Source organism: Sus scrofa, chromosome 9, assembly GCF_000003025.6.
Source record: "Sus scrofa isolate TJ Tabasco breed Duroc chromosome 9, Sscrofa11.1, whole genome shotgun sequence".
NCBI classification, from domain to species: domain Eukaryota; kingdom Metazoa; phylum Chordata; class Mammalia; order Artiodactyla; family Suidae; genus Sus; species Sus scrofa.
Genome location: NC_010451.4, coordinates 8,618,037 through 8,644,783, shown reverse-complemented (window position 1 = coordinate 8,644,783; position 26,747 = coordinate 8,618,037). Strand labels below are relative to the sequence as shown.

At 47.1% G+C, this 26,747-nt stretch overlaps 1 protein-coding gene across 3 annotated transcripts in view; it reads left to right on the top strand.

Annotated features, from left to right (window-relative positions):
• The window catches only part of P4HA3 (prolyl 4-hydroxylase subunit alpha 3), a 54,440-nt gene extending 37,021 nt beyond the window's left edge, over positions 1-17,419 (top strand). For 2 of the 3 annotated variants that reach the window (XM_021062490.1, XM_021062489.1), the window contains 6 exons: positions 3,618-3,682; positions 6,638-6,797; positions 10,639-10,701; positions 14,187-14,255; positions 15,930-16,026; positions 16,731-17,419. In XM_021062490.1, coding sequence (XP_020918149.1) covers positions 3,618-3,682; positions 6,638-6,797; positions 10,639-10,701; positions 14,187-14,255; positions 15,930-16,026; positions 16,731-16,801 — 525 coding nt within the window. In that variant the 3' untranslated portion in view covers positions 16,802-17,419. The remainder of the gene's footprint in view (positions 1-3,617; positions 3,683-6,637; positions 6,798-10,638; positions 10,702-14,186; positions 14,256-15,929; positions 16,027-16,730) is intronic. The other variant, XM_021062488.1, reaches the window with a different exon arrangement.

Below are 26,747 nucleotides of genomic sequence, written 5' to 3'. Positions count from 1 at the left end.
GTTCCAGGAGCTTAGGTGTTCCTCCCTCCCCTTAAGCAGCTTCCTGTGCTGTCCTGGGGGGCGGGGTGGGGGGGGATTGTGCGACAGCAGCACAAGAAGGGGCGCTTCCTCTGGAAGAGAGGCAGTTGGATGAAGAGCAGATGGGGGCGAGGGGAAGAAGGGAAACTGAGGGCTTCCCTGTGGATTCCTCAGAGGGCGAGGGGCCAGGGTGCTCCAGGAAGGCAGACACTCTGTGCCCGGGCCTGCTGGGCAGCGGGTTCAGGAGGCCGAAGTGTGCAAGGGAGCGGGTGGAAGGGGGTGGGGGATGCGGCTGCAAGGACCTGCCATGCTGGGGAGTTGGGCGTTGCTCCAAGGGACAGTTTGACACCGGAAGAGGGCCCTGAGCCGGCTGCAGATCTTGAGGAAGACTGGACAGCAGGCGTGGATTGGAGGGAGAAGAAGAACAATAAGCATTTTAACTAAAAGCCCTTCAGAGAAATCTGGAATCTTTGTACAGGAGGTTTTTGAAGCGATTGAACGTCCACTGGTGCACTGAAATGATGTATTTCCAGTAGCGTTGGCTTCTCAGTGAGCCCAGGCAGCCTTTGCCCGCAGCTCCTTTTTCCTCAGAACAGCTCTGGTGCTGTGGCAACAGGACAGGCCGGCCCCCCTCGGAGATGCTCACTTAATCCCTGGGGCCAGGTCATCCCCTTGGCACACACAGACCCTGCCACACTCCCTTGCCCAGGAACGGCTCTCTGGGGTTGTGGATCCGCGTCTGGGCTGTGGCTCGCCCTGGAATGAGCCTGGGGGTGTGTGGGGCCTGAGCCGCCTTGTGGCTTGTGTTGAATTTCTCTGCTCCTGTTCCCTGTCCGCTTCTGAGAATGCTCTGCCATCATCTTCCTCCCCCATGTGCATCCCAGCCTTCCTTGAAGACACGGTTGAAACCTCAGACCTCCCCAGCCCCCTCGCCTTGGCTACTCTGGCCACTTTCAGAGGATCTTTCAGGAGGAACATTTTTTTCAGAGCACTTTTTGGGGCCACATGCAATAACCTCTCTCTCCTCTAAACTCAAAGCTTTTGTCTCCAATTATTTGGCACTTCCATTTATCCTGCCGCTTATTATTGTCTGGCGTCACTAGCAGTTTCATGGCTTAGCATCCTATCCCGAGAGCTAGGCTGTAAACTAGCAGGGATCAAATGTTGCCCTTGAAAGGCCTGACCCCACATCACGCCCTTTGCAGCCAGAGTGATCTGCACAGGGTCGCAACTGAGTCAAGCCCTTGCTTATACTCTTTAATGGGTCACTTTTGCTCTCAGCTCCTTGGCCTGGTTGACACCCCACCCCACCCCCACCGCATGTCTCCCTTCCACAGACACCCCAGCCGCACTCAACAACTTGCAGCTCCATGAACAGATCGGCTCTCACTGGCCTCCCCACACACTCTTCTTTCGGCCGAAAACTCTCTTCCCTTGGCCCTTCTCACCTGAGTGACTCCAGTTGTCTTTGGGGTATCCTGGACCTTCCTGTCCTTCCTAAGAATGGGCTAGATGCTCCTTCTCTGTATCCATAGCTCCCTGTACTTGAGTCTGGCTTCCTCCATTGTATTTATAATGCCTGGCATAGGCATAGCCCAGTGAACAACCAGTATTTGTCCCCCTAGATGAATGATTGGAGATGCCCAGTAAATAATTGTTAAAGGGGGAGCTCCCGTTGTGGCTCAGCGGAAATGAATCTGACTAGCATCCATGAGGACGCAGGTTTGATCCCTGGCCTTACTCCTTGGGTTAAGGATCTGGCATTGCCATTGAGCTGCCGTGTAGATTGCAGATGTGGCTCAGATCTGGCGTGGCTATGGCTGTGGTGTAGGCCAGTGGCTACAGCTCCGATTTGACCCCTAGCCCAGGAACCTCCATATGCCGGGTGTGCCCCCCTCCCCAAAAAAGACAAAAATAATAGTAATTGTTAAAGGAATTTAGTGCAGTGTGGCTCCTTAAAGGAGGGGAGGGCAAGGTGGAGTGGAGATTGCCTAGGATTTGTTTTTAAACCATTGATCTTGTCCTAAAAGAACAGAAGGGACTGTCTCTCGTTGACGCTCCCCTCCGCGAAGGCCCCGGAGAGGCCGCTGGGAACAACTGGCAGAGGACAGGGGAGGCAGTGCCAGTCACTCGCCGCTGAGAAGGACTCCTCGAGTGTGTTGTTCACCTGCTGCCGTTTATAGCTGGGGAAACGGGTTCCGGAAGGGAACAGGCTTTTCCAAGGTTGGCCACCTGCTTCAGCAGCAGGAACAATAACACTGTAGAAGCCCCCGAGCGGGGGAAAGGTTTCCGTCTCGTGCCCTTCAGAGCCCCGTGTCTACTCGGACTGCGTGTGAAGCGCCAGGGCTGGGTCTTTGTGTTTGTTCACTTCTGGGTTCATTTCACCCCTTTTTTTTGGGTCTTTTTGTCTTTTTAGGGCTGCACCTGCAGCATATATGGAGGTTCCCAGACTAGGGGTCCAATCAGAGCTGTAGCCACCAGCCTACACCACAACCATAGCTACGCGGGATCCGAGCCACATCTGTGACCTACATCACATCTCCTGGCAATGCCAGATCCCCAACCCACTGAGTGAGGCCAGGGATCAAACCCGCATCCTCATGGATGCTAGCCGAGTCGGCCAACCGCTGAGCCGCGACGGGATCTCCCGTTTCACCATATTGAGCACCTACTCCCCACCGGCCTTCTCTGCACCTGGGGTACAGCACTGGCAAAGGACCAAGGCCTTGCCCTCATGGAGCTTACATTCTAATGACAGAGGCAGAGGCAGACAGGCATTCTTATGTAATTAAAATAATGCTTCTCTTTCTGCCCCTGGTATAATACTTTCACTATTAGAAGACACTTTATTTAAAAATAATTAAAAATTATATCCAGACATTCAGAACAAAAAGAAACATTCAGTTAAATTAGTGACTTCAAACCTGTTTGGTTGGTTTCTCCCTATAACCAAGGCAGCGGCAAGCAAAATAGATTTTGATTCTCTATAAGGAAGGGCTTTTATTGGAATTGTTCAGAAGGTGTAGGCTGCCTCTGAGGATGGAAAGTGTCCTGTTGCTGGGTGTTCATTTAATTTGACAAACACTAAGTCGAAACTTAGCTTACCATCAGCCAGGCCTACCAGACACAGGATATAAAGATGCATGAGCAAGAGCCCTTGTTCTTAGAGAATTCACAGTCTTGCAGATGCAAAAGGGATTCAAAATCACTTGTACTGCAGTTGAACAGACTTTTTTTTTTTTTTGGCCACAGCAAGTGAAAGCTCCTGGGCCAGGGATCAAAACCAAGCCACAGCAGCGACAACACTGAGTCCTTAACTACTAGGCCACCAGGGAACTCCTCAACAGACTTTTCTGAATGCTTACTATTTGCAAAGCTAAAGGTAATTTTCAGGTTTTGGAGTTTTTTTTGTGACTTATTTTTGTATATTCAAGATGGATAGCTATCACTAAATTAGTAGCATGTGCGAAATATCCTTTAATTCCTGCGGAGTGGGTGATTGTTAGGTTTATGCTAAGAGAGGGGCCTGTCGGTGGAAATGAGAGCCCTTCCCTTTGCACTGTCACCACTTGGACTTCCTCTTATATCCTTCTCCCCAGCTGCAGAGATCCGTGGTGGCATCGGGCGAGAAGCAGTTACCAGTGGAGTACCGCATCAGCAAAAGGTGAGAGGGGAGGGGCCTTTCCTCGCCAGGGACTCTGGTCACACCTGCTGGCCGCCCTCGGGCAGCAGCCAGGATGCCCCTGGAGAACCTGTTCTCCATCCCTATGTTCTTGTCGAGAGGGAGCAGTTTGTTTTCTTTTATTGTAGCTGATTTACAATGTTCTGTCAATTTCTGCTGTACAGCAAAGTGACCCAGCCTTAGACATACTATTTTCCATCATGTTCTATCCCAAGCGACTAGATACAGTTCCCTGTGCTACACAGCAGGACCCCATTGCTTATCCACTCCAAACGCAATGGTGAGCATCTACTAACCCCAGACTCCCAGTCCATCCTCTATCCTCCACCCCCGGCCAGGCAACCACAGGTCTGTTCTAAGAAGCAGCAGTTTCCACTCCCCTCCCGCAAGGCCTTTCGCCGGTTGTTACATGGGTCTGAGGACTTAACTAGGAGGCCGTTGGGGAAAGACTTGAAAAAGCTCCTATGCCCTCGATCAGAAAATAAGCCTGTGGTCATTCTCCTACCCAGGACTCTGCTTTTCCGGAGAAAAAGTCCTGTCTCTGGAATTTGACTTTACAGCATTCCAGCCCCACCTCCTGACTCATATTCAGAGCACGACTTGCCACCCTTCAGGCAAGGCAGCTGGCCAGATCCTCTGGATCTGATGCCCTCTCTAGAGGGGCAGATTCCGTTGTGAGGGCCCAGCTATAGTCCCCCCTGCTCCATCCCTGCTCACCCCCACCGAAGCCTTGGCTTGTGCCGTAAGGACAGGACAGATGATACGGTCAGAGGAGGGTCCCCACGGAGTTGGGGATGATGATGGCATCTCTGGGGAGAGGCCAGACCTCAGGCTGGGTGGATGGTTTTGTTGTCTGGGCAGTGAGGTGAGTGAGGAAAGCTTTGATTCAGAATCATTTGGCTTGACGTATTTAGTCTGGTACATGTGGGGACCTTTATTACATGGGAGTTATTTGCTCAGCTTTGAAAGGTCCAAATAACCTCAGCTTCATTGCTTTTCTAACCTTTCTGACATTGCAGTGTCACAGAGAAAAGTCAGCCTCCTACTTGGAGGCATGGCTTTTAGGGGAGTGGGTGGTATTCTCTTTACCTTTCAGGAAAGAAGCCGAGGCCTTCACTGCCTCCCTTACCTCCCCGACCCACCACACTGCCCGCCCTTGAATTTTGGTTCTGTCCTCACGGCTTCACTGGCGCTGGTCCCTCAAAGGTCCCTCGTGAACCTCTAGTCACTAAATCATGTTCCTGCCCGCAAACCTTCACTGGCTGTTATCCACGAAGACTAGTTTCCTGACCACAGTGTGCTCGGCTTTCTGCAGCATCCCCTGAGCCTCCGCTTCTAGCCTGATTTCTCATTGCTCTCTCATAAACCACATGCTTTTGCATCAGTACACAGTATGTATTATCACCCTCCACGCCTGTGTTTAGGCTATTTTTTCAGCCTTTTCCATTATATGCACCCTTCAGTGGCCTACCTGTCCATCTTATTCAGTGCCCCAGAATTAACATCTCCTTCCCCTGGGCTCCCCAGCACTTTATTTTAAAGGCTGGTTCTCAGAGTTCCCTTGTGGCTCAGCAGATTAAGGATCTAGCATTGTCACGGCTGTGGCTCTGCTTACAGGCTCAGGTTTGATCCTTGGCCCAGGAACTTCCACATCTGCAGGCACAACCGAAAAAAAAAAAAAAAAAGATTTGTACCCAGTTATATTGGTGTATATTTGTGTGTCTTCTCTCATGAGGTCTTTGAACACAGCAGCTTTGCCCTGAGTATCTGTAAACATTGAACACAATAGCTTTGTCCCGAGTATCTTTGTAATTTTATTTTATTTTTAAAAATTTTTTTTCTTTTTTTGCCTTCTTTTGAGCCGCTCCTGCGGCATATGGAGGTTCCCAGGCTAGGGGTCAAATCGGAGCCATAGCCACCGGCCTACGCCAGAGCCACAGCAACGCGGGATCCGAGCCGCGTCTGCGACCTACACCACAGCTCACGGCAACGCCGGATCATTAGCCCACTGAGCAAGGGCAGGGATTGAACCCGCAACCTCATGGTTCCTAGTTGGATTCATTAACCACCACGCCACAACGGGAACTCCATCTTTGTAATTTTAAAAACCCACAGCACAGGTCTCTGAATGTACTGCATATGAAAGAATGAGGAAATTGACCCATCATTTATAGAGCAAAGAGGCAGTCTTCCCTGACATGCCCAGGCGCTTCCCTTCCGAGCCCTCATCTTCCCAGGAGGCTTTCTGGCTCTGCTTGGGGCGCACCTCCTCACTGCCCAAGGACCTATAACCAGATCCCAAATCCTCCACGTTGTCAGAACCTCAACAAGACATTCAGGAAAAGAGACTGAACTTTTGTTCTTTGGCCTTTGACCTATCCTGGTTCACCTTGGAGTAGAGCAGGGGAGCAGAGATTTTTTTCTATGTTTTGCAGGAATCACTAATATTCAGCTTACAAAGCATCTTCATAAGCATCATCTGTCACAGTCTTTCTAAGTCTGTGTGTAGATGTTATTATCATCCCCACTTTATAGATGAACACGCTGGACCTTAGAGAGGTTGGAGGTTAAGTGCCTGACGTAGGGTCACAGAGAGGAGCTGAGACTGGTCTTGCTACTCTGATTCCTAAGCTTTTCCCATGGCACCCAGTGCCTGGCGAGGTAAGCCTTCACTCTTCACAGCACCTAGGACAGGGTTTGGCCTTCAGTAGGCCTCAGAGAATGCATGCTGAATGAATGAGCTTGTGAATGCTGAGATAGAGCACAAAATGGACTGGGCCAGTTAAGAGGAGTGAGGAGGTGATGAGGTATTCATGTCTCTCTTCCTGCCCCCTTCCCGCCCTTCCTCCTGGCAATTGACATTCACTCGTTCAGTCAAGGCTATTTAGTCATTTCTGGCATCGGATTGCTGATGCTCCAATCTATGGTGTGTTTTAGCGCCTGGCTGAAGGACACTGTTGATCCAATGCTGGTGACCCTCGACCATCGCATTGCCGCCCTCACAGGCCTTGACGTCCAGCCTCCCTATGCAGAGTATCTCCAGGTGGTGAACTATGGAATTGGAGGGCACTATGAACCTCATTTTGACCATGCTACGGTAACTAGGGGGTCAGTGACCGCTTTTCTGGGGTAGGGAACAAGGGTAGTATTTATTTCTCAGAGGCAGAGCTCTTCTGGGGCCCCCAGGGAGTACAAAGTAAAATCTTAGAACAAAGTTTCTTGTTCTAGACAGATCTGAAAGCCTTGGTTTCAAGCTGATTCCTGCTAACTCATCTTCTTATATTACTACCCCCCTCTCCAAAACCTGCTCATGGGGAGAAGAATGTGGCCTACGATGGAATCTTCTGTCTTGTTTCACTTGGGAACGTCCCAGTGAAGACTGTCCTTCCTGTCATGGTCTGTGCACGAGGGTCAGAAAAAGAATTTTCCAAATTCCAAGCAAGGTGAAGAAAAGACAAATTTATTGAGGCAAGAGACACTGTTAATGCAGCAGGCTGGCTTCTGATAATCAGCGAGAGCATGGTAGTGTCTGTTTTTATAGCCCAGAGACGAGGGAGAGAGAGGAGGGGTCTGACCATACACTTGTTGACCTGCTGATTGGCTGGGGGAAAGATGGGGGTCTTCTGATACCCTTGCTGGTTGGTTAGGGGTGTATAAGGCCCCTATGGGGCAGAGTGAGACTTGGGCCACATACCCTTCCTTGTAGGAGGCAGGAAGGAGTAGCCCAGGTTGCTGGGGTGGGGAGATCCTCAGGAATATTCTAACAGTGAGACAGGTGGGATGATAAGGGTATGGTAATTCTTCTCTTGGCTGGAGGCTTTTTGAGCTTTATCTCTGCGGAGAGGCCCTGAAGTTCCATACTTCCTCTGATCACTCTCCTTCCCTCATGATCTCAGCTGCCCATCTTTGCTCATGGGGAGTCAGCAAATAATTTTTGAGGATTAAAAAGATCTCCCTAAAATGGATCTGTATATTCAACTGAAACTTTATCAAAATTACAGGAGGTTTAGAAATTAACAAGCTGATCATAAAGTGTTTATGGAAATGAAAAGGACTTAGAACAGCCAAAACAATTCTGCAAAAGAGGGAGTTGCCATCGTGGTGCAGTGGAAACGAATCTGAGTAGGAACCATGAGGTTGCAGGTTCTATCCCTGGCCTCACTCAGTGAGTTGAGGATCTGGCATTGCCATGAGCTGTGGCGTAGGTCAAAGATACAGCTTGAATCTGGTGTTGCTGTAGTGTAGGCTGGCAGCTGTAGCTCTGATTTGACCCCTAGCCTGGGCCGTGACTGTCGCCCTAAAAAGACAAAAGTCAAAAAAAAAAAAAAAAGGAAAAAGAAAAAGAGGAATAAAGTTGGAGGACACACACTACTTGATTTCAAAATGTAATGTAGAGCTACAATAATCAAGGCAGTGTGGTATCAGTGTAACCACATAGGTCTACGGAACAGAATAGAGAGTCCAGAAATAAACTCACACTTTGTGGTCCATTGACTTTTGACAAAGGTGCCAAGGAAATGCAATGAGGAAAAGATAGTCTTTTCAACAAATGGTTGGACCAGGTGGATATATATCAATGAAATAATAATAATGACAACAACTTTAGACTTACATACGAAAACTAACTCAAGGAGTTCCTATCATGGCTCAGTGGGTTAAGATTCCGATTAGTATCCATGAGGATACAGGTTCAATCCCTGGCTTTGCTCAGTGGATTTAAGGATCCAGCATTGCCTTGATCTGTGGTGTAGGTTGCAGACACGGCATGGATCCTGCATTGCTGTGACTATGGTGTGGGCCAGCAGCTGCAGCTTCAATTTGACCTCTCGCCCAGGAATTTCCATATGCCACAGATGTGGCCCTAAAAAGAAAAAAACTGACTCAAAATGGATCAAGGACCTGAATGTACAATGCAAAATTATAAAACTTCTAGAAGAAAACGTAGAGAAGAATCATTGTTACCATGGGTCAGGCAAAGATTTCTTAATAGTATACCAGAGCATGATTTGTGAAAGTGATAAACTTGAATCTCATCAAAATTATTTTAATTTGCTTTTCAAAAACAACATTAGAAAATGAAAATATATGCCACCAACTACGAGAAATCATTCACATCATTAAGGACTAAATCCAAAATATGTAAAGAGCTCTTACCACTCAATAAGACAACTCCATTGTAGGTCAACTATACTCCAATAAGATTTTTTTTAAAAAAGACAACTCAATTTTTTAAATAGGCTTATTTGAATTCTTACTTTGAATAGGTTAATAATCAAATAGATTATTTGAATGAGCACTTTACCAAAGAAAATAAATAAATGGCTAATAAGCACATGAAAAGATGTTCAACATCATTAGGGAGATTAAAATTAAAACCACAGTGAGAAGAGCTGCACTCGTATTAGATGATAAAATAAAGTTTTAAAAAAAGATCATATCAAATGTTGACAAGGATGTGGAGGAACTGAAACGCTCAGACACTATTGGTGGGAATACAAAATAGTACAGGCCCTTTAGAAAATGATTTGGCAGTTTTTGGCCTATGATTTTACTCCTAGATATTTTATCCAGGAGAAAAGAAAATATATATCCATACAAAGATTTGTACAAGATGTTTACAGCAGCTTTTTAATTTTGTAATAGTCAAGAATGAAACTATCCAGAAAGTTCACAAGTAGGTGAATAGATAAATAATATCTTCTGTGTCCACACAATGGAATACCACTCAGCATTAAAAAGAACTGGAGTTCCTGTCATGGCGCAGTGGAAACAATTCCACTGGGAACCATGAGGTTGTGGGTTTGATTCCTGGCCTGGTCCAGTGGGTTAAGGATCCGGCATTGCTGTGAGCTGTGGTGTAGGTCACAGACATGGCTCGGATTTGGCATTGCTGTGGCTCAGGTGTAGGCTGGCAGCTGTAGCTCCAATTAAACCCCTATCCTGGGAACCTCCATATGCCTTGGGTGTGGCCCTAAAAAGCAAAAAATAAATAAATTTTTTTTAAAAAGAAATGAACTATTGATACATCCAACAACAGAGATGAACCTTAAGAATACCATGCTCACTGAAAGAAGCCAAACACAAAAGATTACATGTTTATGATTATATTTATGTGAAATTTCTAGAAAAGACAAAACTATAGAGACAGAAGCAGATCAGTGGTTGCTCAGAGTTGAGGTGGCAGTGAGTAAATTGAGCTGATGGAGCTTTTTTTTCAGCTGATGCAGCTGTTTTAAAATTGGATGGTGGGAATAGTTGCACAACTGTTAAAATTTACTGAAACCGACTGAAAAATAGTCTTACAGTGATTGAATTTTATGGCATGTAAATCATATCCCCATTTAAACTGTTCTATGATGAAAGAGTATGTCACTTTGGCAAATAATTGGAAACTCCAATCTTACTTTCTTTTTTTTTTTTTAGGGCCACACTTGCAGCATGTAGAGGTTCCCAGGCTAGGGGTCAAATCAGAGCAGCAGCTACTGGCCTCCACCACAGCCACAGCAACACGGGATCCGAGCCGTGTCTGCAACCTACACCATAGTTTATGGCAACACCGGATCCTTAACCCACTGAGAGAGGCCAGGCATCAAACCTTTATCCTCGTGGATGCTAGTCGGGTTCTTAACCCCTGAGCTGCAGCAGGAACTCCTAAAGGTACACTTGAGCCCTCATCTAGTGTTTTTACTACTGACAAGCAGTTTTGTTTGGTTAGTATACAATCCACTTATAAGAGTATCTAATAATTGCTAAAAGAAAAATAAAGCATATTGAATAGCTGCCAGCAAAATGGGCACATTTTTTGACCAGGATATAGCTCAAGGCTGTGTGCTTTCCATGACACCCCCCATTTTTCTCCTCCCTATATTACGGGGAATCCTGGCTGTCACGCTGGCGCCATCTGAATGAAATGACGATGTGTCTTGTTTTTGTCTCAGTCGCCGTCCAGTCCACTGTACAGAATGAAGTCCGGGAACCGAGTCGCGACATTTATGATCTATGTGAGTCTTGCTCTGGAGGGACGGGGGCTGCTTCCTTTCTGACTGTTTATCTCTTCTCTTTGATGATTTGCAAAGCAGTGTCAGATATTGACTTTATCTGATATTCACAGCACAAAACTCTCCAGGAGGTGTGTGAATTTCACAGGGCAGGCTTGTTGGGCCCTGTGGGGGTGTCAATAAATACAGGCCCGCTCCCGCCCTCCGTGTGACCTTGTCCTCGGTGGCAGCGGTAGGATGGGAGGTGGGCCGCACCTGAACCCCACAGGGGCGGGGGTGGGGGGATGCGAGAGTCTTGCTCTTGCAGGAACCACAGACTAGTTGGTGTTGAACGGCATGGACCTACAGGCGAGGCTGCAGGGCCGTGAGGGGAGGGAGAAATAAAGCAGCTGAGGTGCAAGAGGGGAGAACAGAGACGCCGCCAGAGCAATTCAGTAACTGTGGGTAGTGAGAATTTTCTTCCTGATCTCCTCGTAAATTCTTTAGTAAATCTACATTACCCTCCTTAAAAATTAAATTGGCTTCCTTTCCGAATTTCTTAACTATCCCACAGGACTTGGACCCATTTGGTTTTTTTTGTTTGTTTGTTTTTAGGACCGAACACGCGGCATATGGAGGTTCCCAGGCTAGGGGTCGAATTGCGCCTGTAGCCGGATCCAAGCCGTGTCTGCGACCTACACCACAGCTCACGGCAACACCGGCTCCTCAACCCACTGAGCGAGCCCAGGGATTGAACCTGCATCCTCATGGACACTAGTCGGGTTTGTTAACCGCTGAGCCACGAAGGGAACTCCAGGACCCAGTCTTTATTACCCCCCCACCCTCTTCCCTCCAGATCATGTGGGTTTACCTCCTCTGTGGACAAGTCATACTTTCAAACATCTGTCACTTAAATGCTAGGAGGTGTTTTACTGTTAAAAGAAGGGATGAACATGCCCAGTGGTAGGGCTCTTCACAGCACCCTGCAATGAAGGCCTGGTTCCAGGCTCATTAGAAAGACTCCCCCCGCTTAGTGCTGTATCTGGTCTCCACGTGCAGCAGGAAAAGATCCCGGAGCTGGCACTCCGCAGTCCTTAATGCTCTCATCCCAGCGCCTTTCTTCATGTGGCTCGGTTTTAACTTTCTGCAGGACTGGAAGGCTGCCACTGCCAGTGGCGTCTGGCCTCTAGTGGTCTTTCTGGGCAGGCTGACCAGGCCCAGAGGGCTGGCTGACGTCGGCGCTCTGGGCAGGGGTAGAGCTTGAATCAGCAGCTGGCATGTGTTTGGTTGATGACTCAAGCTGGCACGGGAGGTCGAAGGCAGTGAAGAACATCGATGGCAACCAAAGAATAGGATATCTGGGGGCCAGTGTCGCTCTGGTCTTTATCCCCAACACCTCCGGCAGCTGACACCCTGAGTACGTAGGCCCAGTTACTGTGGGAAGTGTGGCACAGATGTAAGAGCCCAGCAGTTTTAAATGGTGGGGTGTGTGTGTGTGTGTTTTAAGCATCTGAGGCAAAATGGAATGGAACGCATTTGGGATTTGGAGTCAGTCGGCCCATTGCTGTTCTGCCGCTTCACACCTGGCCTCAGCACAGATGACATCAATTCTTGAGCCCGTCTGCTTGCCCTCCACCTCTTCACGGGGCGTCAGGAGGACCCGATGACGTAATATTCGGGATACTCTCCGCAGATTTCATCTGCTCTGTTTCTGTCGTTGAATCCCATCAGCGGGCATCAGCATCGTGGGACCCAGGACGTGCTTGGTTATGCCCAGTGTTTTCATTTTCAGGTTGGGGGTAAGACCGTCGGAAACATTTCTGAAGAGATGAGATTTGCGGGGAACATAAGAGTAACACTGTAGGGAGAAAAGAAGCTTTAAGAAATGGGGACTGGGTTGAAATCGGGTTAGTGATTTTCTGCTCAGACCAGACAGATCAGTCCTGATACAGAGAGTGGCAGGTTCCCAGAGGGCGGACTTCCCTCCCTCCTCCAGTCCCACGGGGCATGGGCGTGCCCTGCTCCTGAGCTCGGTAGCACACAGCTCAGATCCCCTTTTCACTTTGTCGGCTAAGCCCTCCCTTCCCACGACGCTGAGCCACCACAGGAGGAGGACTCAGGAAGGTCTGGCCCCTTGTTCCATCTCGCTGACACCCAGAGTGGCTGCCAGCAGGGGGGTGAACACACTTGTCCAGTTTGTTAGTTACTTGGACACCAGGAGCAAATTGTTGCTCTTGCTGCTGTTGCCAAAGGGCTACAGGGGGAGCCAAGACGTGCAAAAAATCACCACTGCCTCTTCCAGGTTCTGAATCACCACATCCGTTCAGTTGCCTTTAACAAGCGCCAGCATCCTCGCACGCGTAGCCCTTGCTCTGCCACCCAGGTGAACAGGGTGGGATCTGTGGGTGTTTCGGCCGACAGCCAGGGTGGGGGTAGGACGACGGTGAGAATGCAGTTCAGCGGTACGTCTAAAGTATTCGGTATTTGCGTGTACTTGCAACCCCGTCATACTGCTGCTCAGTCTCTTTGCTAAGAAAACCGTCTAAAACACAAAAATGATTGAATTCATTGAGATGTTCGCAGAGTTGGTTAGAATAGTAAACCCGGGAAACGACCTGAAGTTCAAGAGGGTCGAGTACCGCTGAGGAGCAGGGCCGAGCCGTCCTCCAGCTCCAGCGGCGGCTCCGTCCCCGAGGAGTTATGTGGCCTTTCGTAACCACTTCATCTCTCTGAGACTCGGGTTCCTCGTGTGCAGGAGACGAACAACCCTAACTCATCGGAAGAAGCAAGGAGGATGTATTTGTTGTGAGGAATAAGTGATGGATCCGAAAACAAATCTCCTCAAGTTACGTAAACGCTGCTGTGATTCTGGACTATTCCATGGTGAACCTCTTTAGCTGAGGTCACCTAGAGAGGGTCTGGTGATCTGGGAAACACCCCCAAGGTACCAGCCGCAGTTCCTGTGACGCCCGCTTTCAGCAGCAATCGTTGTACCTCAGCAGTGCTCCGTGAGCCACTGGGCCTGATCCAGTCGTGGCCTGGGAAATCCATTTAGTGGAGCTGGTTGGCACTGAAGAAACTTGAACTAGACTAGAATGACATAAAATGGACAATAACAGGGTGTGTCTCATATGGTCAGAATGTTCTATGCAACTTGTACTTCAGGGAGGGGTGTGGTGTGTGTGTGTGTGTGTGTGTGTGTGTTGGATTGTGCTGCGAACTGTATTTCTCCCCAAGGGTCTCAAAAGTTTCATCGACGTGCAGTAACCCTCCGTAAGGATTTTAACTGGAGGGGTGAAGACGGGGGCTCTGTCTAAATGTCCTGGCGAGCACGGACGTCGCCGAGTACGCAGCGCTCTCGGCGCCTCCGTTGGTGCCTGTCTTTCCAGGAGCCTCTCTCCCCGCCTAGAAGGAGGGGCCCCCACGGGAAAATCATGCAGAAATGGCAGCAGATGTCGGGTGGGGCGGAGGCGGCCTCGTTCACCTCTGCTCTTCCTCTGGCCTTGCAGCTGAGCTCTGTGGAAGCCGGAGGAGCCACAGCCTTCATCTACGGCAACTTTAGCGTCCCTGTGGTCAAGGTGAGTGGGGGCTGATCCCCGCAGATGGTTTTAGGCGTGCAGAACTAACACGCCAGCTTTCGTGCTGTCTGGGCCTGCAGGCTTATTCCCGGGAGGGGGCTGACCAGCGGTCTTCCCTGATGCCCAGGATGGAAGATAATCCCTCTGTTTTCTTTCTTTTTTCGTCTTTTTGCCTTTATTGAGGGCCGCTTCCCATGGCATATGGAGGTTCCCAGGCTAGGGGTCGAATCGGAGCTGTAGTCACCGGCCTATGCCAGAGCCACAGCAACTCGGGATCCGAGCTGTGTCTGCAACCCACACCACAGCTCACAGCAACGCCAGATCCTTAACCCACTGAGCAAGGCCAGGGATCGAACCTGCAACCTCATGGTTCCTAGTCGGATTCGCTAACCACTGTGCCACGACGGGAACTCCATTCCCTCCGTTTTCTTGCCTACTGCATGGCACTTGTGCCTCGACTGAAATTTTTATGTATGCTTGTGTTACAAGTAGATAATTTCATGTCTGCTTTCCCTTTACAATAGAAGTCTGTTTTTTTCCACTTCGGATCCTCAACAGCAACTGGTCCCTTCACTCATTTGTTCAGTAAACACTGAGGTTCAGAGACACTGAGGGTAGAGGAAAACTCCCGGCCCTTGTCTCCGGGGCCGCGGAGACGTTAACAGGCAGCGCAGGTACTGCGATAAGCGCTGGAAAGTCCAGCCGGGCACAGGGGAGGGCCGGTGCGATAAGAGCTTTGTTTAATGGCTGCTTTCCCCAAATGTCACATCAATCAGTCAACAATCAGGGAAGGCAGCTCTTACTTCAGGAATGAAGAGAAGTCAAATAATTAAGATCGGAGTTCCCGCTGTGGCCCAGTGGTTGACAAACCCGACTAGCATCCATGAGGACACAGCTTCGATCCCTGGCTTCACTCAGTGGGTTAAGGATCCGGCGTTGCTGTGGCTGTGGTGTAGGCCGGTGGCTACAGCTCTGATTGGACCCCTAGCCTGGAACCTCCATATGCGTGTTCAGCCCTAAAAAAAATTAAGATCATGCTTCACAGTTCTTAGCATAGTGCCCAGCACATCCTAACCATTCAATAAATGCTGGGGATTAAAGTGTATAGGAAAAACCTGGTACAAGAGGGGACAAGAACATACAAGGTTTGCGATCAAGATGCCTGGGTTTGAGTTGCGGCTTTGCTCCTTCTTAGCTGATGATTTAAAGCCTCTAAGCCTCAGCTTCCTTGCTGGTCATGTGGGCTTATGATGCTGCCTCCTGGGCTGCCGTTAGGGAGGGCGAGCATCTGGTTTAAGTTCCTACCTGGGTGAGGGGGGATTTGTTCCACCTTGTGCTTTTGCTGAGTGATCCTGTGACCCCCTGTGCCCACCTTTGCCCCGGCACTGGTCACACCGTCTCATCCTGGTTTGTTTTTGCGTGTCTCTCCCACAAGACCACGAGCTCGATTTGGCTCCTTCTCTCCAGGGCCCGGAGGAGAGCAGGCCCTCCGTTGGCGACGCATGAGCCAAAGAGTAAAGAGACGACCCGTTGGGCCGTGCTGTGCTCGCCTGGCCCCCAGTCTGCGCGGACAGTTTTCTGGCTTAATGACATGCATGCATTTGGCCTCAGTCAGGTGCTTCTGAAGGACTGAGATGCTGGGCTGACCCCCTTGACGGGGCCTCTTATTTTCAGAATGCAGCACTGTTTTGGTGGAACCTGCACAGGAGTGGTGAGGGGGACGGTGACACTCTTCATGCTGGCTGTCCGGTCCTGGTAGGAGATAAGTGGGGTAAGCCTGCCTTTCTGGGCATGGGAGTGGGGCGACGGTTCAGGGTAAAATGAAGTAGGGGGTAGATGGAAAATAGCCCAGCCTTTTCCTTCTCGAAGCTTCCTAACAGTTTCCCGTCACGTTAGGGTGGTGAGATTCTGGGTTAGTTACCCTCAGCACGTTGGGAGCCCACAAAGGGCAGCTCCTGTCGCAGAGCAGGGGTCAGTAGAAGTTTATTGGCCTGACCGACAGGCCCTGACCCCTGAGCACGGCCGAGGGTGGTGCTGGCCCCTGTCCCCTACCCCGAGGACAGACCCTCAGTGCTTCCCCGTGGGGCCATGGTCAGACACGGAGGAGGTAAACGAATAGGGATGTGTTTATGTCACACATCTGTCCATGAGCACCTAGCTCCGAACACAGCAAAAGGAGAAGAGGGCCCTGGTGCCAGGAGAACGCACCCCTTTTTTCCCTGGAATGATGCCCCGGGAGAGCCGGGCTTTTCGGAGCTGCGTGAGGGGTAAGTGACAGGTTTGAAAATTAGTCTGCATTAGACAGGACTGGTCAGGGACTTTTTCCAGGGCCCACTGTCCTTTTTGCTCCCTGTTGCTGCTGGAAGCAGCCTCTCATAGTCCTGCGGGGCTGGGACCAGGGTGAGTTGCTGAGCGCGTGGCACTTAACCGCAGCGCAGCGCTTGCTCCCAACCGTCTCCCCGCTCCCTCCTCCAGTGGCCAACAAGTGGATCCACGAGTATGGACAGGAATTCCGCAGACCCTGCAGCTCGAGCCCTGAAGACTAAAACGTTGGCGAAGCTGGGAGTCCTGTGGCTTCCCAGAGACGCCCGAGGCCAGACGCTGGGGTAAGAGAGGAGGAGGAGAGCATGCTTCTGGAGGAGGCCTTGCCAGCCTCGCCGGCTCCTTGCAGATGGGAGACCAGGAAGTGGTCCCCAGCGGGGACACGTGATGAGACTTACACTGTTTCTCCTCAAGGCCTGAGTCCCAGGAGGGGCGAGGAGGCTGGAGAGTGGTTCTTGGAGTTCAGACCCTCTGTGTTGGGAACAGGACAGAACACTCTCCGGGCTCTGGTCCGTGCAGCTTTTGCCACTTTGAGCCTTGGCCACAGGGGCCCAGACGTGGCAGTGTAGACACCTGCAGGCAGTGCCTGACACCCATTAGCCCTTCTGCTGAGGACTGAGCAGGGGTGTCTCTGTATCAGGAGTGCACTTCATGCGATGATTTTTAAAGTAGTAGAAAAAAGTAACTTTTTTTTAATATGATTTTTTAATACAGCCATTAAAAAGTTTTGTCATTAAAAATGTTTACAAATTATTGTTCACAATGGAGAACATTCTTACATTATAACATTGAGTGAAAAAGGCGGAGTATAATGTTTTATTTACGCATGTATGTATGTGTTTATTTATTTATTTTTGGCCACATCTGCAGCATATAGAAGTTCCCAGGGCCAGGGACTGAACCTGCACCACAGCCTGGGCTGCGCCAGATCCTTGACCCACTGAGGCACAAGGGAACCTCCTATAAGATTTTATTTATATATAATCTCATCTTGGCTCACCTCCCCTCTCACTGTATTCCAGACACAATGTTGTTGTTGTTTTGTTTCTTTTTTTTTGTCTTTTTAGGGCCACACCCGCAGCATATGGTGGTTCCCAGGCTAGGGGTCTAATCTAAGCTGCAGCTGCCGGCCTACACCACAGCCACAGTCATGTGGGAGCCGAGCCGGATCTGCGACCTACATCACAGCTCACGGCAATGCCAGATCCCTAACCCACTGAGCAAGGCCAGGGAGTGAACCTGCGACCTCATGGATGCTAGGCGGGTTCGCTAACCACTGCGCCACCAGGGGAGTTCCCAGAGACAACATTCTTTCTGTTCCTCAAACCACCACGCTCCCCGCTGTTGGATCGGTCCCACCCTTCAGGCCTTTGCAGCCGCTGCTCCTGCCGTGGCTGAGCGTCTTCTCACCATTTTACTCCCAACTCAGCGTCACTTCCAAGAGGCCTTTTCTGACACCCGACCTTCCAGCCACTTTCTTTAGCCAACCTTTTTAAATCTTAGGATCTTCCCACATTATTTTCTTCCTATCGCATTTCTCAAACTTACTTATTTGTTTGTGATCAGTGGCCTTCCCTGCAGGGTGAGGCCCTTAAGACCTCTCCATACTTTGTAAATGCCTCTATTGTAGCCCCGATTTCACTGACTTTCACTATTTGTTTATTTGCTGGCTGCCTGCACTTATACCTCTTGGTATCCCCAGAAAAAGGTCTGTTTCAAATAAGTAGGCTTTCAGCAAATATTTTTGGATAGACACGTAAGAAGGCCTCCTTTGAGCATGCTTTGGAGGACAGGAAGAATTTTTATAGCCAGAGTCTAATGAAGAGAAGCATTTCCAGCAGAAAGATTAGCCTGAGTTAAGGCTGCATTGATGAGTGACTATATGTGAGCACTTGTGCAAAGAGAACGTTCCAGGCGACTTGGCTCAGGTTCCTCAGCAGCAGTGAGGGCATGTGTCTTGCTCACAAAGAAGCCATACAGGTAAAGGTGCTTAGACTCTGTGCCCCCAGCTCCCTCCCTGTCCCAAGCACTTCAGCCTTTCTGCCCCCAGAGCTCCGAGGCCCCAAGGGAAAGGTTCTGATGTGCAGACATGCAGCCTCCTGCAGAGCCTCTGTGGACACCTGGTCACATCCCCAGGATTTCTGCTGAGTGCATCAGGATTCTGAAAACCCTCCTACCAAACTACAGATGAGGAAACTGAGGCAGAGAATGTGTAACTCGTCTGAGGTTACATAGCTATAAACGAGCAGAGGCAAGATTCAGATATAGGTCTGTCCATCCCCAAAGATTTTTTTAAATTAAAATTTTGGATTGAGCTGTAGTTGATTAAAAGTGTGTTAGTTTCATGTGTACAGTGAAATGATTCAGTATAAATATATATGTGTATGTTTGCAGATTCCTTTCCCTTTCAGATTATTAGAAGATAGTGAGTAGAGTTCCCTGTGCTACACAGTAGGTCCTTGTTGGTGATCTGGTATCGAGTAGTACGTACAAGCTCATCCCAAACTCCCTCACATTTCCCCTTGGTAACCGTAAGACTATTTCCTATAACTCTGAGTCTGTTTTTGTCAAGTTCATTTGAATCATTTTTTTAGATTCCACATATAAGTGATAGCATATTTGTCTTTCTCTGGCTTACTTCACTTAGTATGATAATCTCTAGATCCATCCATGGACCTAGAAAGAAATAGAAAACGTAGGAGTTCCCTGGTGGCTTGGTGGTTAAGGATTTGGCATTGTCACTGCTATGGCTCAGGTTTAATCTCTGGCCCAGGAACTTCTACATGCCATGGGTGCAGCTGAAAAAAAAAAAAAAGAAAGAAAGAAAAAAAAGGCAATAGAAAATACGAACTGACCAATTAATTACCAGTGCCAGGACTGAAACTGAATCAGTATTTTTTTTCCTCATACTATCTTTTTTTAAAAAAAATTTATTAGAGTATAATTGATTTACATTGTTCCTTCAGTTTCTGCCATACAGCAAAGTGACCCAGCCGTCCACACACACCTGCTTGTTTGTTCGTTTTTCCCATCAGGTTCTTACCCAAGAGACTGGACACAGTTCTCTGTAGAGCGTGACCCCACTTCCCATCCATGCCAAATATAACAGTCTGCATCCACCAACCCCAAACTCCCCACCAGTCCCCCTGTCTCCCCTCCATGTTCATGATCTGTTTCTATTTTGTAGATAGATCATTTATGCCATATTTTAGACTCCACATATAAGTGATATGGTGTCTTGTCTTTCTCTGACTTACTTCACTCAGTATGAAAGCCTCTAGTTCCATCCATATTACTGCAAATGGCGTTATTTTGTCCTTGTTTATGGCTGAGTGGTATTCCGTTATATACATATCACATCTTAATCTATTCATCTGTTGGTGGACATTGAAGTTGTTTCCACATCTTGGCTATTGTGAATAGAGCTGCAGTGAACATAGGGGTGCCATGTATCTTTTTCAATGAAAGTTTTGTCTGAATAGATGCCCAGGAGTGGAATTGCTGGATCAAATGGTAGTTCTGTATTGAGTTTTCTGAGGTATTTCCATACTCGTTTCCATAGTGGTAGGACCAATTTACATTCCCACCAGCAGTGAAGGTGGGTTCCTTCTTCTCCGCATCCTCTCCAGCATTTGTTGTTTGTTGATTTGTTAATGACGCAGTCCAACTGGTGTGAGGTGGTACCTCACTGTAGTTTTGATTTGAATTTCTCTAGTAATTAGTGATGTTAAAACATTTTTCATGTGCCTGGTGGCCATCTGTATATCTTCTTTGGACTGTTGTCTTCTTTGTATTTAGGTCTCCTGCCCATTTTTTGGTTGGGTTGTTTGTTTTTTTGTTTTTGAGTTGTATGAGTTGTTCATATATTTTGGAGGTTAAACCTTTGTTGGTTGAATCACTTGCAAAGATTTTCTCCCATTCTGTGTGTTGCCTTTTCATTTTTTAAAAATGGTTTCCTTTGCCGTGCAGAAGCTTTTGAGTTTAACTAGGTCCCATTGGTTATTTGTGTCTTTATTGTCATTATTCTAGGAGGTGGATCAAACAAGAGGATGCTGTGATTTATGCCAATGAGCATTCCACCTATGTTTTCCTTTGGGAGTTTTATAGCATCTGGCCTTACATTTAGGTTTCCAATCCATTTTGAGTTTACTTTTGTGTATGGTGTTAGAAAATGTTCTAATTTCATTCTTACATGCAGTTGTCCAGTTTTCCCAGCACCATTTGTTGAAGAGACTCTTTTCCTCCACTGTATGTTCTTGCCTCCTTGATCATGAGATTAGTTGGTCATAGGTGCTTGGGTTTATTTATGGGCTTCCTGTCCTGATCCATTCATCTATATTTCTGTTTCTGTGCCAGTACCGTACTGTTTTGATGACTGTAGCTTTGTAGTATAGTCTGTAGTCAGGGAGCTTGATTCCTCCAGTTCTTTCTTTTCAATATTGCTTTGGCTATTTGAGGCCTTTTGTGTTTCCATACACATTTTTTAAATATTTTGTTCTAGTACCGTAAAGAATGTCAGGGATTGCTCTGAAACTTATAGATTGCCTTAGGTAGCATCGTCATTTTGACTATACTGATTCTTCCAATCCAAGAGCATGGTATTTCTTTCCATCTATTTGTGTCTTCTTTGATTTCTTTCATCAGCATCTTATAATTTTCAGAGTGCAAGTCTTTTGTCTCTTGAGGTAGGTTTAGTCCTAGGTAGTTTATTCTTTTCAATGTGATGGTAAATGGATGGTTTTCCTAATTTCTCTTTCAGGTCTTTCATTTAGTAGGTAGGAATGCAGTAGATTTCTCTGTATTAATTTTGTATCCTGTGACTTTACCAAATTCATTGTTTGTGCTCTAATAGTTTTCTGGTGGTGTCTTTAGGATTTTGTAGGTATAATATCATGTCATCTGCAAACACTAATAGTTTTACTTCTTCTTTTCCAATCTGGATTCCTTTTATTTCTCTTTCTTCTCTGATTGCCATGGCTAGGACTCCCAAAACTATGCTGAATAACATTGGTAAAAATGGACATCCTTGTCTTGTTCCTGATCTTAGTGGAAATGCTGTCCGTTTTTCACCATTGAGAATGATGTTATGTTAGCTGTGGGTTTGTCATTAATGGCTTTTATTATATTGAGGTAATTCCCCTCTATGCCCATGTTCTGCAAAGTTTTTTTTTATCAGGAATGGGTATTGAATTTTGTCAAAAGCTTTTCTGCATCTATTGAGATGATCATATGGTTTTAATTTTTCAGTTTGTGGATGTGGTGTATCACATTAATAGATTTAGATATTGAGGAATCCTTGCATCCCTGGGATAAGTCCTACTGATCATTGTGTATAATCTTTTTAAATATATATTTGCATGCGATTTGCAAATATTTTCTTAAGGATTTTTGCATCTGTGTTTATCAGTGATATTGGCCTGTAATTTTCTTTTTTTGTGGTATCTTTATCTGGTTTTGGTATCAGAGTGATGGTGGCTTCATAGAATGAACTTGGGGTATTCCTTCCTCTGCAAATTTTTGGAAAAGTTTCAGAAGAGGTGTTAACACTTCTCTTAATGTTTGGTAGAATTCAGCTGAGAAGCCATCATCAGGTCCTGGTCTTTTTGGTTTTTGGAAGTTTTTAAATCAAATTTTCAATTTCAGCACCTGTGATTGGTCTATTCATATTTTCTGTTTCTTCCTGGTTCAGTCTTGATAGGTTGTACTTTTGTAAGAATCTGTTCATTTCTTCTAGGCTGACCATTTATTGGCATGCAGTTGCTCCTCATAGTCTCCCATGATCCTTTGTGTTTCTGTGACGTCAGTTTTAATTTCTCTTTCATCTCTAATTTTACTGATTTGAAGCCTCTCCCTTTTTTTCTTGATGAATCTGGCTAACGGTTTATCAATTTTGTTGATCTTTTCAAAGAACCAACTTTTGGTTTCATTGATCTTCTCAATTGTTTTCTTTGTCTCTATGTTATTAATTTCTGCTCTAATCTCTATGATTTCTTTCCTTCTAATAATTTTGGGCTTTGTCTCTTCTTTCTTCTCTAGATATTTAAGCAGTAAGGTTAAGTCATGTGAATTCTTTCTTCTTTCCTAAGATTGTATTGCTATAAACTTCCCTCTGAGAACTGCTTTTGCTGTGCTTTGGATTGTTGTATCTTCATTGTCATTTGCCTCTAAGTATCTTTTAATTTCCTCAATGATCCATTGGTTGTTTAGTAGCATATTGCTTAGCTTCCAGGAGTTACGTTTTTTTGCCTTTTTTTCCACCTTGTAGTTCTTTCCTAGTCTTGGCATTGTGGTCAGAGAAAATGCTTGAAATAATTTCAATTTTTAAAAATTTATTAAGGCTTGATATATGGCCCAAGATGTGATATCCTGGAGAATGTTCTGTGTACACTTGAGAAGAAAAGTATATTCTGCTGCTCTGGGGTGAAAAGTTCTAGAGATATCACTTAGGTCTATTTAATCTAGTGTATCATTTAAGGTCTGTGTTTCCTTGTTAATTTTCTATCTGGAATGATCTGTCCATTGTTGTAAGTGGGGTGTTAAAGTCCCCCCCATTATTGTGTTAGTGTCAATTTCTCCTTTTATGGCTGTTAGTAGTTGCCTTGTGTATTGTGGTGTTCCTATGTTGGGTGCATATATATTTACAATTGTTATTTCTTCTTGGATTGATCCTTTAATCATTATGTAATGTCTTCTTTATCTCTTGTGACCTTCATTTTAAAATTTATTTTGACTGATATGAGTATTGCTACTCCTGCTTTTCCATAATTTCCATTTGTATATATTTTCTTGTATCCCATCACTTTAAGTCTGTATGTGAACTTAGATCTGAAGTGGGCCTCCTGTAGGCAGCATATTATATGGGACTTGTTTTTGAATCCATTCAGTCGGTCTGTATCTTTTAGTTGGAGTGTTTAGTCCATTTACATCCAATGTAATTATGGATTAAGTATGTGCTTATTGTCATTTACTTAATTTTTTTGGATTGCTATTTTGGATCTTTTTTCTTCCCTTCCTCTTTGTGTTGTCTTCTCTTGTGTTTTGCTAACCATCTCCAGTTTTAAGTTTGGCTTGCTTTTTCTTTCTTATAGTTATTTGATTTGTGGTTGCCATTATATTTTGATAAAACCAATTTTGATATAACCATCTATATGTGTGCAAAATTGTTTCTGGTTGCTGGTCTCTTAATTTCAAATGCATTTTCAATGTTCTGCATTTGTCCTTTCCTTTTCTCATCCTTCTTAGTTTTGATGTCATATTTGGCAATGGGTTATTTCCTACTTTTATATTATCCTTGCCTTTACCAGTGAGCTTTTTCATTTGTAATATTCTTGTTTCTAATTGTGGCTTTTCCTTTTCTGCTTAGAGAAGTTTCTTTAGTACTTGATGTAGAGCTGATTTGGAGGTGCTGAATTCTTACAGCTTTTTCTTGTCTGTAAAGCTTTTGACCTCTCCATCAAATATGAATGAGAGCTTTGCTGGGTGGAGTATTCTTGGTTCTAGATTCCTCTTCTTTATCACCTCAAATGTATCTTGCCACTCCCTTCTGGCTTGTAGAGCTTCTGCTGGCAAATCAGCTTTTGGAGTTCCCATCGTGGCTCAGGGTTAATGAACCTGACTGGTATCCATGAGGATGTGGATTTGACCCCTGGCCTCACTCAGTGGGTTAAAGATCCGGCATTGCCATGAGCTGTGGTGTAGGTTGCAGATGCAGCTTGGATCTGGTGTTGCTGTGGCTCTGGTGTAGGCCTGTGGCTACAGCTCCAATTCGACCCCTAAATTAAGAACCTCCATATGCAGAGGGGGTGGCCCTAAAAGACATATGTGGCAGGTGGGGCCCTAAAAAAAAAAATCAGCTGTTATCCTTATGGGAGTTCCCTTCTATGTGATTTGTTGCTCTTCCCTGTGGCTTTTAATATTTTTCTTCGTACTTAATTTTTGTCAGTTTGATTAGTATGCGTCTTGCTATGTTTCTTGGGTTTATTTTGTGTGGAATTCTCTGTGCTTCCTCCACTTGAGTGTTTCCTTTCCCTTATTTGGGAAATTTTTGGCTATAATCTCTTCAAATATTTTCTCTGGCCCTTTTTTTCTCTATTCTCTGGAACTCCTATGATGCAAATGTTGGTGCGTTTAATGCTGTCCCAGAGATCTCTTAGACTCTCCTCGGTTCTTTCTCTTTCCTTTTTCTTTCTTCTTTTCTGCAGCACTGATTTCCACCATGCTGTCTTCCACCTAATTTACTCATTTTTCTGTCTCCATTAACCTGCTATTGGTTCCTTCTAGAATATTTTTCATTTCCGCTGTCGTGCTATTCTTCTTGCTCTTTATATCCTCTAGCTCTTTGTTAAACATTTTTAAAAGGAGTTCCCATTGTGGCTCAGTAGTAACGAACCCAACTAGTATCCATGAGGACACGGGTTCAATCCCGGCCTCCCTCAGTGGGTTAAGGATCCAGCATTGCCTCGAGCTGTGTGTAGCTTACAGACATGGCTCAGATCTGGTGTTGCTGTGGCTGTGGTGTGGGCCAGCAGCTGCAACTCCAAATTTGACCCCTCGCCTGGGAATTTCCATATGCCAAGAGTGTGGTACTTAAAAGACAAAAAACTAAGAAAACATCTCTTTAAGTTCTTGATCTGTGCCTCATTCTTTTTCCAAGATCTTGGATCATCTTTACTATCATCACTGAATTCTTTTTCGGATGGATTGCCTACTTCCTCATCATTTGTGTGTGTGTGTATGTGTGTGTTTTTGTCTTGTTCCTTTGACTGAAAGCTGCTGCTTTGTCGTCTCATAGTGTCTGCCTTTCTGTTCATCATCCCCTTGACAGCTGGTATGTAGATGCCGAAGCAGGTGTCCAGTTCTGGAGTTCTCAGGGCTGTAGTGGCTCGTGTGTACCCAGAACACGTTTTGGGAGCAGCGGTATCACACTTCCTCTCCTGGAGCTGGGTGGCTGCTAGGGTTGGGCTCTGTGAGGCTGGTGGCAGTGACTCCCCATTCACAAGATGGCTTTTGTAGGATGCAGGGGTAGCAGTGGCTCTTGCAACCCATCCTGTTACCAGGTAGCTTTCAGGACTATTTCCTGCAGCCTGCAATGTCAGCAGTTGCTTCTGCCACCCTGCCCTGTGTCACGAGGCTCTAGGGACTGCTCCCTGTAGCATTCTGCCACCATCCCCTTGCTTGGCCACTCTAGGGCTCTCTCTCTAAAGCCCCAGGGGTGGGGGGCTTCTCCCTAACTGTTGCTAAAAGGCACTCTCTGTTAGCTGCAGGGTGTGTGTTTCTGGCAGTCCCTCCCCTCGCCTGGCTGCTGGGAGGAGCGCTCTCTGAGCCTCCACAGATCAGAATGTAGGTTAATGAGCCTCCCACAGCTCCCTTGGCACGAAATGAGTGCCACTTACCTGAGCCTTTGCAGGGCCACTGGTTGGGACGCTGTAGCTTGTGCTTTTCTCCAGTCCGGCCACGTGCAGCTCTGGCAGGGAGCGTGCACCAGCAGCCCTCTCTTGGCACTTTCTGGTGCAGATCGGGTGCCGCTATCGCGAGCCATGCAAACCCTCAGGGCAGAGCCAAGGGTTTTCCCTGGTTGAGCAGATTACTGCTCTTGTGGGGAATGGGTGCCACCACCAGCAGCTCTTCTGGCACAGGTTGGGTGCCACTAGTGTGGGGGCCACTGGAAGGAGCCAGGAACTTGTGTTATTCCCCCGGGCAGTTACTCCACCTGCTCCAAGAAGTCTGTAGCCCTAAGGGTGGGGCTGCTTCCCAGTTGATGCTAGGCAGCCACTGCTGCCAGGTGGTTCCCGGAGCTGAAGCAGGCAGGGCCCTGGAGCTTGAGACAGTGCCCGCAGGGAACAAGGCTGTGGTGGTGGATCCTGCGCCTTCCTGCCAGCACCCCAAACAATCGCATCTAGCCTCTAAGCCTGACTGGGTCGCCTCCACTTAAAAGCTCACGATTGTGGTCGCCCTATACTTGGGTCTCTCCAAGCCGTTTCTGCCCCCCCTGCTTCCCCCACTTAGCCTAACCCCACCCTAACCCTAACCCTAACCCTCTTTGGGTCTGATCTCTAAGGCCAGAGTTTTAGTTCCCGACACCTGCCGGTACCTGCCTAGGGCTGCCCATCGCACTGACCTTTTGTGAAGGGTCGTTTCCATTTCCCTGCTTCTCGCCGTTTGTCCAGACGC